The sequence below is a fragment of the Cupressus sempervirens genome, chromosome 9 (genome assembly GCF_028749045.1).
Source record: "Cupressus sempervirens isolate cs-2001-9-10 chromosome 9, ASM2874904v1, whole genome shotgun sequence".
Classification (NCBI taxonomy): Eukaryota; Viridiplantae; Streptophyta; class Pinopsida; order Cupressales; family Cupressaceae; genus Cupressus; species Cupressus sempervirens.
In genome coordinates, this window is record NC_143126.1 from 56,179,386 (window position 1) to 56,192,568 (window position 13,183).

At 36.2% G+C, this 13,183-nt stretch overlaps 1 protein-coding gene across 3 annotated transcripts in view; it reads right to left on the reverse strand.

Moving 5' to 3' along the window:
* Nucleotides 1-7,651: 7,651 nt before the first annotated feature.
* Nucleotides 7,652-13,183, reverse strand: part of LOC149537615 (GATA transcription factor 28-like) — a 107,665-nt gene continuing 102,133 nt past the window's right edge. For all 3 annotated transcript variants that reach the window (XM_089798985.1, XM_089798987.1, XM_089798986.1), the window contains exons 6-8: nt 8,807-8,912; nt 8,419-8,493; nt 7,652-8,155 (exon numbers count right to left, since the gene is read on the reverse strand). In XM_089798985.1, coding sequence (XP_089655111.1) covers nt 8,060-8,155; nt 8,419-8,493; nt 8,807-8,912 — 277 coding nt within the window. In that variant the 3' untranslated portion in view covers nt 7,652-8,059. The remainder of the gene's footprint in view (nt 8,156-8,418; nt 8,494-8,806; nt 8,913-13,183) is intronic.

The following is a 13,183-nucleotide window of genomic DNA, read 5'->3' on the forward strand; positions in this document are numbered from 1 at the left end:
CAGTGGGACATGTTCAAGGCACAAGTTGTTGGCAAAACAGAACAGAACCAAAAAAGTGGTTAGTGGAAGACAAATGTATTGAAAACTCGTGGCTCATCAATAAATTTGGGCATAAAATGAATTTCATATATCTTGCCTTCGGGGGATGGAAGATTACTTGCAAGGTTCTAAGAGGATTATTGGAAACCACAAAATAGTGATAGAGACAATCAATATCTTGGATTCAGCCACTCTATGAATCCTTCAAAAATGATGTAACTAAGTGTTTCAAGCCCATCACAAATCATCAGATCTTGATGACTGACTTAATATTTATAGCCACTCTTTTGGTCCATGAAAAAGAAACTACACTTCGATCTACATCAAAAATTTCACTGGCTATCAGTTTTCCAATTTAACAATACAAATTCTAAATATGACTTGAGGGATGCCCACATTTACCTAGAGTATACAATACTAGGTTTATGATTCCTCTCTTGAATATGTCTAGCATTTTTCATGAGATATACCTACCTAATATCAGAAGCGACAGTTCAACAAGTCCACAACAACCTACAGAGTAACTCTCAGAATTTGACACCATAAAGAACAATAGTAATTTTAGATTCTTGCAACTGGAGTCTAGCTACAATGGGCTCAAAGCTCTGGTAGTCGAAACTAGGCTTTGCAAAATTCAGTAATCGGACTTTATATATATAACATGTATCTACTATCTTCAATGGCATACACAATCAAACCCAGGGACAGGTTTGATGGGAAAGAACATTTCAATGCCTGGAAATTCAAAATCATGATGATTCTTAACAAAATGATGGAAAACAATTTGTTGAATAAGCATCCAAAAAACCTACAGTTGAACATCATAAATCCTTCTGGATCAAAGGAAATAGAAAAGTCATTCAAATCATATTAGATGGAGTGAAAAATGATATCATACCCATGCTTACAAAACATCAAACAGCATTTGCTATGATGAATGCACTACTAAATGCATATGAGGTCAACAATGCAACTAGACTTCTTGCACTGAAAAGGCAACTAAATCGCATACAAATAAAGAAAGGAGAATCAATGGATTCTTACTTCCTAAGGGTTGCCAGCATAAGAGATGAACTTTCAAGTATAGGAATCATCATTAGTGATACGGAACTAACACTAATGGCTATAGATGGATTACCAGATTTATGGGAAACTTTTAAACAAGGAATAAGTGGTAGAGATAAACTTCCTGACTTCAACAGACTTAAGGGGGATTGTCTTCAAAAAAAATTCAAAAAATTAAAGAAAGGAGGAAAATCGAAAACAAAAGATGAAGAACTTCATGTTTTAATACAAACTCCTATAAAGGCAAGCAAAAGCATTTCAAGAAGAAAAGGGGAAATCAAAAGAATGGGAAACCCAAAAAGATCTATCCAAAATAAAGTGTTTCAAATGTGAAAAGTTTGGACACTACAGATCTAATTGTCCTGAGAATTCTAAACAAGCGAACTGTACAAATGTTACTAGGGAAGAAGATAACTATGATCCTAGGAATCGTGTATTGTATTCATCACTATCAAATGAAATCTCAAGTAAAGCATGAGTAATTGATAGTGGATCTTCTAGACATATAACAAGATACAGAGAAGCATTAGACTCTATATCAAAAGAGGTTAATGGTGAAGTTACCATTGGTGATAATTTAGCACATTCCGTTGAAGAAATTAGAAAATACACCTTAAAACTAAAATCAGAAAATTCTTTTCTCCTCAAAAGAGTACTCTACGTACTAGAACTAAAAAGAAATTTAATCTCGATTACATCACTTGAAGATGATGGGCATAATGTTGCATTCATGGATAATAAAGTAATAAATTGGGCAAAGAACTCCTCAATTAAGAAAGCAAAGTTGATTGGTCAGAGAAAAGGATATTTGTATGAATTAAATTCATAATCTAGTCAACCTATTCAAACATTAATTCATGAAGCTACAGACATAAATGAAATATGACAGAAGATTAGGGTATCTAAATTTCAAAACTTTATCAACTATGGAGAAGATGGTTACTCATTTACCTAAACTAAATAAAGACCACTCAAGCATATGCAAAGAGTGCACTCTAGGTAAGAACGCCAAAAGTCCATTTCATGATAGCACTAGAAAAACAAATAATGTTTACGAATTAATTCATTCATATTTATGTGGACCTATGTTTGTTCCTTCTCTTGGAGGATTTTGGTACTATATTTTGTTCATAGATGACTTGTCTAGGAAACATGGATTTACTTTTTAAAATGCAAAGAATCAGAAGAAATCCTACAGAGATTTAAAGAATTCAAAACATTAACTGAAAACTTATCAAAACAGAAAATTAAAACTCTTAGAACTAATAATGGAGGGGAATACACCTCAAATTTGTTTAAAAGGTTTTGTAAAGAAATAGGAATTAAGAGGGAGTACATCATTCCTTATAATCCAGAACAAAATGGGGTAGCAGAAAAAAAGAATAGAACAATTATAGAAGTTGCTAGCGCTATGATATTTGATCAAAACCTAGAATATTATCTTTGGGCAAAAGTCTCTTGCACTATTGTCTATATTCAAAATAGAAGCGCTCACTCCTACCTTAAAGATAAAACTCCTGAAAAAGTTTTTACTAAGATTAAACTAATATAAGTCATCTTAGGATTTTTGGGTGCCCTGTATATATCCATGTTCCAAAAGAAAAGAGAACTAAGTTAGAACCCTCCGAGAGGAAAAGTATTTTTGTACGGTATAGTGAAACATCTAAAACATATAGAATTTTCATACCTGGACATAAAAGTATTGAACTTAGTGGGGATGTAATTTTTGAAGAAGATTTAGCATTCAAAAGAGCCCTAAATTCTAAAGAACCTTCTCCTTTACCTAGTTCTGAAAGAAATACTAAGTCTTGAGTCTCAGAGGGAGAACATATAAGAAATTGAAGATGAAATTCAAAATCAAAATCTTGGAGAAACTCAAAACTCTAAGAAAAGACCACTTTGGGTCATTAAAACAGTCGAGGAAGCACAAGACTTTGTTGCACCTTCTAGAAGAGTCAGAAAAAACAAAAGACTCAAAAGATTTTCTAGTTATACAGCAAACATGAACGATTTGTCCAAAATAGAACCAACCAATCCTTCAGATGCTATTAAACATACAGCTTGGAAAGAAGCTATGGCAAAAGAATACCAATCTATTATAAAGAATGATGTTTGAGAAATTGTTCCAAGACCTAAATGAAAAACAGTTGTTTCTTCCAAGTGGATATTTAAAATAAAGCATGCTGCTGACGGTAGCATTGAGAAATATAAAGCTAGATTTGTAGCCAGTGGATTCTCTTAGAAAGAAGGGATTGATTATGAAAAAACTTTTGCTCCTGTTGTCAGATATACCTCTTTAAGAGCAGTCCTAGCAATTGCAACATTAAAGGGATGGAAAGTACATCAGATGGATGTAAAAAAAGTACATCAAATGGATGTAAAAACAGCATTCCTAAATGGAAAGATCACAAAAGTAGTATATTTGGAACAACTTGAAAGATTTGAAACTCATGATCCTAACGTTTTTGTCTGCAAGCTCAAGAAAGATCTCTATGGACTTAAGCAGGCTCCAAGGGCTTGGTATGAAAGAATTGATAAGTATTTCACCAGCTTACGATTCTCCAAAAATGAAGCCAATCCAAATTTATATTATAAAAAAGATAAAGATGATATAATAATTCAGATATAGTATGTTGATGATTTACTAATAATAGGTGATGATCATCTCATAGATCAATGCAAGAAAAATCTAATTAGAGATTTCAAGATGAAAGACTTGGGACTCTTTCATTGCTTCCTAAGACTAGAAGCACAATAGAATTCTGATAGCATTATACTTAATCAAGGGAAGTATACATCAGATATTTTGAACAGATTTGGAATGTGGAATTGTATGTCTATGGCTTCTCCAATAGAGACTAATCTACATAAACTTGAAAAAATAGCACTACAATCACCTTCTATATATTCTACTCTACAGACAGATGATTGGGTCCCTTATGTACTTGTTAAACACAAAACCTGATATTTGCTATGTTGTTAATGCCTTAAGTCAATTTATGTGTGAGCCAAAGGAGATTCACCTAGTTGCAGTTAAACACATTATAAGATACTTACAAGGCACTCATAATTTTGAGCTCAAATATGAGAAAGTTGATTTAGATTTACATGGATTCACCGATGCAGATTAGGGTGGAAGTGTTAAAGACAGAAAAAGTGCTTCACGATGTTTCAGTTTAAAATCAACTATGATATCTTGGATAGGCAGAAAGCAGTTTTCAGTAACTCAAAGCTCCACAGAAGCCAAATACATTGCAGTAGTGATGGCCTCTTGAGAAACAGTTTGGCTAAAGAAGTTACTTGTGGGATTATTTGGGCAAGCCATGAATCCTACGATTATTCATTGTGATGAGCAGAGTTCCATCAAGCTTTCAATAAATCCAATTTTTCATGACAAGTCCAAGCATATTGAAATTATTTACCATTATGTAAGAGATATGGTAGACAAAAATACTATAAAATTAGAATGCATTTGTACTACAAATCAAACAGCAAACATACCAAACCTTTATCTAGAGTGAAGATAGACCACTTGACGAGAAGACTTGGTATGGTTGAATTGTAATCCATTTGTATTCTTTAAATTATTAATAAAATAATTTTATTGCCGGGCTATTGACTGTTATGAGCTCCACCATTTGTATTCATTATTTAAGAGGTGACGATCTTGTATAAAAGACATTATGAGAGATGACAATCTCTTAGATAATGTGTTAAATAGAAGAGTTCTACTGTAGGATCTAGATGTGTTCAAGATCACATTGTGATGTAGACATTGCTATGTCTATATATCACAAATTGGATAAAGGAAGAAATTTATTTCTTTTGGAGTTTATCCTGTGTTCTGGTAGATCTTACCTCAGGATCATGTCGTGATATAAGAATACTAGTATCTATGAGTCACAACTTGGATAAATGAAGAACTTAAGTTATTCTTCAAATTTATCCTATATATAGTGTACTCCTTGCAATATTGTTATCACTAGTAGCAGTGATTTGTCATATCACAGGTTTTGTCATATGACATTTTATCATGTGTTCTATGATACTACATGCTAAGAAGATTCAGATAGATATAGAGTGTTAAGTCTTGCTTGTTCATCCTTATTCATGTTGCTGGATATGATATCTCTCAGTATGATTATCAAGTTAAGAGGAAGTGTTAACTCTATAACTTGTAATCCTACTACTCTGATATTAGATCAGTCTGATTTGTTCTTACATGACATAGATTGATCCAAAGTCTTTATATTATCCTCTTAGGGATATCAGCATCTATCCTTAGAACTAGTTTGGATTTAACTAAAACACTTTTGTGTTAAAGTTATAATTAAACTTGTTGTTTCATGGAAAGGCTGCCGACTTCTAGGATGAGTTGAAGAATGTTTTGGAAGGGACATATCCCTTAAGGACATGTCCCTAGGTCTCTCTTTATATTATCATCTTAGGGATATCGGCGTCTATCCTTAGAACTAGTTTGGATTTAACTAAAACACTTTTGTGTTAAAGTTATAATTAAACTTGTTGTTTCATGGAAAGGTCACTGACTTCTAGGATGAGTTGAAGAATGTTTTGGAAGGGACATATCCCTTAAGGACATGTCCCTAGGTCTCTCTATTTATAATGGGTATGGTTGAAGTCTAAGAGCACACAAAAGAAAACAATAAGTCTGCTCCTGAGTCAATACTGCCCAAATAAATCTTGAAGAAGAAAAGACTGTTTCAGATTTATAGTTCTATTTTAATTCAAGAAAATACTTTGAAGTTATTTACAGCAAAAGAGAAAGGAGAGAAAGAAGATTGAATCTAATCTCTGATTCAGTCATAGAATTTGCAGGAACTTTACAAATCTCTCTCAAATATGTCTAATGTTTTCATGAAATATACCTGCCTAACGTTAGAAGCAACAGTTGAACAAGTCCAACACCAACTAAAGACAAAAACTCAGAATTTGACATCATAAAGAAAAGTAGTAATTTCAAATCCTCGCAACTGGTGTCTAGATACAAGAGGTTGAAAGGGATATATCAGCAATGGCAAGCCCGTCATCAACTAGAGCTCTAATTACTTCATTCACAGAATATTTCCCCTTCAACATGCAAGCATGTAGAAACCTCAGCCCAGCTGTTTATTACAACAGAATCAGAAAAATCAGTGTCTCTCTCTCAAACTAAGTTGCTGATGTTGGTTCTGATGTTGATGCATTGTAAGGTGCTGATGCGCAGATTTTTCCTCTTCTAGGTGCGCCCATACATTAAAAAAAATTAAATGTGTGTGTGTGTGTGTGTGTGTGTGTGTGTGTGGGCGCGCATGTGCAAAAATATATAAGAAATATACAAAGATAAACCATTATGTATTAATTAGCATAATCAAATTGAAATAACAGTAATAGGAAAATGAATGGCAATGAATAGCCTCTTTTAGGGCCGTTTTAGGGTTGAGGCAAATAGGAGAAAAAATATTTTTAAAAAACCTATTAAACACGTGTTTTAATAAGTCACTTAAGTGACTGGGCGCTCAAAATGGCTGGATGCTCACGGGATGCACCCAGATGCTCAACTGATTCTATCTTGATGCTCACCCAAGCATCCCGTGCACATCCATAGGAGAGAAACAAGATTTCCGGCAGCATCCACGACGCATCCTGATGCATCCGAGCATCAGAATGCATCCGCACCCGTATCTGTCCTATTTCCAGATTCATCAATAATTTACCCTTCAACATGCCAGGAAGTAGAAATCTTCATCAAGTTCTTCATTAGTAGGGAAGAAAAACTAGTAGGCAACGTGTAATACTTCCTTATGAACAGCGGAGGACTTAATAATGTCTAGGATGAAGATTTAAATGAGATTAATAACCATTTCCATCATTGGTAAAATAGAGACTAGACCTAGAGGTTATAATGTAATTAAAATCCAACCTAAGATTGATCTCTGAAGCTTTGTAGCACTATTATATGCCATGGCTGGTATAGTGATTAGAATAGTGTTGCAGCTAGTCAAGCTTCAATGCTTTCCACGTGACAACTCCATGAATACCAGCAGTTACCACTTGTAAGCTATCAATAAAGTAAAAATTAAGAAGCTGAAAAGGTAGAAGACAATTTTAAGTAAATGTCAAAAGAAAACAGCATACAAGTGCAAGAACTTGCATGAATAAAGAAAAACTAAGAATGGCAATTCTGCCCAGTGAACATGGTCTCTAAATTTGACATCCGAAACAGCAGTACTGATCCCTTTTCTCTACTCAAAGTTAGTTTTCTGTTGTTCCATTAGTATATTTTTTATCGTTAACATAGCCTAATTTTCTAATTCATTATGTCTAGGTCTGAAAATCAGATAGACCCCAAACTCTGTAGTTAAGAAAAATCCAGTAATTAATGTATAACAGGGAATTGGAAGATAAAAGAGGGCATAAACTTGTTTTCAAATGCAAAAATCAAATTCAATCATACACAAATCTCGGAAAAAAAAAATAGCATATTTATATATAAAACATTACATAACCTTCAAGAAGGAATCAGAATGTTTTTTTCATTGGTAGCCAATTTAAAGTAAAGCAGACTAAGTTTTAATATTGCAATTTCAATGTTGTTTACATATTTAATGAATGAAATTGTGTATATTAGAACAGTTAGATTTAGAATAATCTGACACTGCTCTTAAATTGATTTGCCATTACCGGCTTAGAAAGAAAGATCATAAAATTAACTACTCTTCCATACTTTGTGTTTGCAACATTTATCTATGGTTACTTCCTACAGTGACATACTGAATATAAAGGAAACTCTATTTTAGAAATTAAACAATGGTCAATCTCATACAGTGTTTCCAAATCTATTTGAGATTCGGAAGCTCTTAAGCCTAAAGTACCACATAATCAACTCCTTGTAAAGTTAAATACACAAATAGAAACTAGTCTCAGTGTACATAAACTAACATTTCCACCACTGATATCATGAGGAAATGTCCCCATTGGCTGCAAGTGAAGCAACCTGATTTTCATCTCCCATCTGCGTCTCATGGCTCTCTTCCCTTCCATCAATCTGATTCTGTACCACAAAGGATGTATTCAAGGTAAACAGATGAACTATCAAATTTGACATTTACATTAGACAGAATATTGGGTAAAGCAAGATCTACTTGTTGCAGATAAACTAAAATCTACCTCATAATTCTCCACTATGGGAATAAAGATTTTTTTCATTTTAATATTAACCATTTTTTTGCAATAATTTATTTTGCTTGCCACAAATTGCATTTAAAATATAGCTTCAAAAACAATTTGGTAGAAATGAAAGAAAACACAAAATACCTGCTCATGTGAACTCAGAGGTTGAAGCTGACTTCCCATGGATGAAGGGTTTTTTGAAAGATCCCTCAGAACACCCTTCAAAAAAAAAGTTTGAACTTTCATGTTCCATATACAAAACAAACAGATGAGAAAGAATTGCAGAAAATCAACATTTTTTTAATTTTGAATGTGTATGTAGAGTCTGTTCTAAAATCCCCCCAGCTGTTATGCATGCTACACGGCACTTAGAAATCTGATTGCAATCCTATTGATCAAATAGCTGATGGACATCAAACCCTCTCTTTAAATTCCACCAGAGCATGAATTTGCAGAGGACTGTTTTAGAAATTTAAAAGTGATAGTAGTCTTCCAGAATAATACAAGCAGTTATCAACAACTGGGACACTACCTTGTTGGCCCACATTAGACCACAAGCATTGCAAAGGGATCTTGGTCCTGCTGGTCCACGACGCATCATAGGTGTAGATCTTTCCCCAATGCCACAGTGAAGACATCTGCAAGACATAAGATTTCCAATTAAAACAAAATAATTAGTTTCCAACTTTTATCTCATTCACTCTATAGTAAAGTCAACCAGCTATTTGAAGTTAATATTAGTTTGCTTCTTAAAGCTAAACTCATTCTGATAAATAAAAGCATATTTCAAAGGAATATGGCATTCAAGCATTAAGCTAAATTCTACAGTACTTTATAACTGGGGAAGAAACAGAGCCAGCAAGCACGTGGCACTTTTTGGGGACTATATATATATATATGGAAACTCAATGTTTTACAAGTCTGGCTATTTATGATATTCATTCAAGTATAATCATTGATATATTGTATCAAATTCAATATTCAATGTGACATGTTTGTCAATTCAACTATAGCAGCAAAAAGAAAAAGAAAACATTGGATCGTTGTTCAACGTTTTTACAACAAACTGCCCAAAGGCTACGACTGTTCATTGTCGTTTGGCAATGCGTGATTTCAATTTACAGCAGTCACTCAACACTTGTACGCTCTCATTTTACAGCAGTATTAAGTCATTCAAAATTCAGAATTCTACACTTTCTTTCTACATCTCTATGAAATCATCACTTGCTCTTTTTACAATGGATATCTCTGACCATCCCCATGACAATGGAGCGATATTCCAACTGTTTCAGAGTTAGGTTCCCATGAATGACTCCCCAATTTCCCCATTGGAAAGGGTCACTCATGGGACATCCCCTGCCATGGTACTTTCCCAAAAAATTGGAGGCACAGGGGAGAAAAAATTGATGGGCATGCGGGTGGAGATAGCGGGGGGAGGAACAGTAGTGAGGGACAAGCTCCTGTGTTATGCTGATATTAGGTCATGTCCCTCTAAATATATCCATTATGACAAATCTTTTCCAAGCATTATATTAAGATATTGTTGTTCCATGGCTAATATTACCTTTATCGGATCCTCAGTAATAGGTTTGTATAAATTAAAGAAAATACACCTTTGTTGCTCACTCCTATATGAGCATGGCTCAAATCCTTTCACTGTTACTGAAGTTGATATATCTGTCACATGTACCCAAGCCAATGTATTCAAGTAATTTCATCAACTGGTCCCATATCTGTTTTAGGAGCATCCCAGTGTGGGCTTGCCAAGTACAAACCGGATACCTTGGGTTCCTTGTGGGTACGCATCAATGCACTGACAAGCAACCTGTTGCGTCGAAGGTGCATCCCTGCATACCGAAAGAGCATTGCCATCAAAAAGTGCCCAGAACACATTTTTGCACTTAAAGCATCATATTTGCCTCCAAAAAGCATCACTTAGCAATCTTCACTATTTTGTTTTCCTTCTCATTTTGGCATTTGGAAGAGTGGTTGGTGTTTACCGAATAGATTAATTAACAAACGCACACAGACAATGAATACGAACAGCAAACAGCAGAACTCTTCTTATTATTATACGCATATGCCAGAACATTACATTATGCTTGAATCATATCATCTCCTCCATACAATGCTTCCCAAAGGGGTTATAAATACTTTCCGAAGAACTTTCCCGAAGGAGTCCGTCGGCCACATACATGTCGCTACATAACAAAAAACCTTTCCGAAGGGACCCGTCGGTTGATACACAATTTCTACCGACGACATCATCCCCCCCCCAAAAAGAAAAGTCATCTCCTGACGACAACAGAACAAAACTCAAACAACAAATACAACAATATTGATCTGCCACATCACTTTCACATTCATCCCGTTGCATCTTTGCTAACACAATACTGACTCCTCAAGCTGGCCTTGATAGCCACCTATGCTGCTTTCTCTGCTTCCAACTCCTCGGTACCCTGAGCCAAGTGTCGCTGCACTGCCTCCAACTGGATGATCAGCTCCTCCCAAGCTCTCTACGCATCCACCAAGACAGCCTCACGGCCAACACCTACTCCCAGTGCCTCTGGTACACAAACACTCCATGCCTGCAGTAGCTCCAAGTCTTCTCAATTGGTCAGACTCTCACGACTGATATCTACAACGACTGGGGGTCCAGGGGGCAACGCCCCAGCCCCTCGCCACCAAGACCAATTTAGCACTCTGAAACCCACACAAAACTACACGGAACACACCATTTCTGTTATTTTCTGTCGATTCTACACTCTTTCTAGAAATCGTTGGTTCTTCCTCTACCCTGTGGCATCATCTGATACTCATTCTGAGCATTCTTGATTTGTCGACATTTTTTTTTTTTTTAGAAAATCTCCTATCACCCTTCTGTGCTACCAAGTAGCAAGTAGAAGCCGTACACAAAAACCCCACTCTTCAGAATTTGTAATCTTGCAATCCAAATCCGTACACATGATATGCTTGAAAAATCCGTACAATTACCTCGCATTCCAAATTGTAATTTCCGTACGCTATCTTTACTTCCAAATTTCGTACGCTAACCTTCTCTATTAAAATCCGTATGGTGGTCCCAATGTTATAATATGAAATTCTTTAAAAAAAGTACAATGCGACAAAACCGTACACCAACCCTTCAGTTATGAAAACCGTATCTTGTCTACAAAACCGTACTTCAAATTTGAAAACCGTACTTCAAATTTGGAAACCGTACTGCACATATTAAATTATCTAAAAAACCGTACATCATCCTTCAAATGTGAAAAACCGTACGGTACTCTCCTTCAAGTATGAAGCCGTACGGTACTTTTCCTGAAAACCGTACGGCACTCCTTTCCCTGAAAATTGTGCGGTACACCTTACGGTATTCTTCCATTCACTAAGAAATCCATACGGTGCTTATGGAAGCCGTACAGTACTCCTTCCTTCACTGTGAAATCCGTACAGCACTTCCCTTCAGCTATGAATCTCTTTAAATATGAAACCATACAGTACCTCTTCCCTTCAAATATGAAATCCGTACGGTACTTTTTTTTCAAATATGAAAACCATACACCAAAAAGGAAACCGTACACTTGCTGAAAATCCGTACAATAGAAAGCCGTACTTCCTCCAAAATCGTACGGTGAACAATTAAGAATCCGTACAGTGCTTTGTTTCCAAAATCTGTACAGTAGCTCCCAACTTAAAAACCGTACAACTCAAAGGCCAAGTGAAAGTCGTACGGTGAGCAGACAAAATCCATAGGGTACTTTTTTTCTTTTTTTTCTTTTTTTTTCTTTTTTTTCAATAGCAAAGTCAGTTTTCCCTCGGACCGTCGGCATCGTCGGTCTGCAACGACGAAGGGGTCACCCGAAGGCCATTCTCTGACGCATAAGTCTTTCGGCCGTGGTATACCTTCAGCTCCAAGCCATTCACCGCCTGAGGCACTTCCTGTCCATCCAAAGTCCATAATTCTATTGCTCCATTGTCCCCTACTTCTCGGATCTGATACGGCCCAACACACTTAACTTTGAACTTGCCTGGTTTGATCTCATTCCACTGTCCGAGTTGAAACCTGCTACGCCTATTCTGTGTCATCTCCATATCGCCCAGTTTGTTCCCGAAGTTCACTACCATGGACTCCGTCAGTTGCCTCTTTTGTCCGTCTATAACACATTCACTTTGTACTGCTACAACTTTTATTGAACCCTTCCTCTTTGTTGCCTGTGCAGACCGTATCATGTGCCTTCCTTGTTGTCGGTACCTTTCTGCTATATCTGTGGTTCGACGTAATACTTTCTTCCTGCGCAGTCGTACAGTAGAATCTTTCCTTCTTTTGGGTTCGTAATGTATGTTCTGTCCTTCAGCTTCAGTCATACCCGCATTTCCTTCTTCGGCTTCTTTGTATTGCTTCGAACATTCATTTCCTCCTTCGGCTTCTCCATGTTCCTTCAGGCATTCATTTCCTCCATCGGCTTCTCTATGTTCCTTCGGACATTCATTTCCTCCTTCGGCTTCTCCATGTTCCTTCAAACATTCATTTCCTCCATCGGCTTCTCTGTGTTCCTTCAAACATTCATTTCCTTCTTTCTTACCTTCGTCGATCCTTAGCATATTACAACTTGGAAAGATCTCATAATCCTCTATCTGCCAGTGGTAAAGACCATTTACTGAATCCAGATCGTCATCTCCTTCCAACCGTAGGACTCCCTCCTGATCGGGTCCCATACTCTGCCTCCTCTCATCATCTTCTCCTTCGGAATCCGACGATAGAGCTTCTTCTCCAACCATCTGAGTGTGTAGATCGATGACATACTTTCGGCCTTTGCTTTCGAGTGATAAAGTATTTTTCTTCCAATCGTGCTTTGCCTTGGCTTGTATCAACCACCTGCGGCCCAAAATGGCATCATATCCTCTC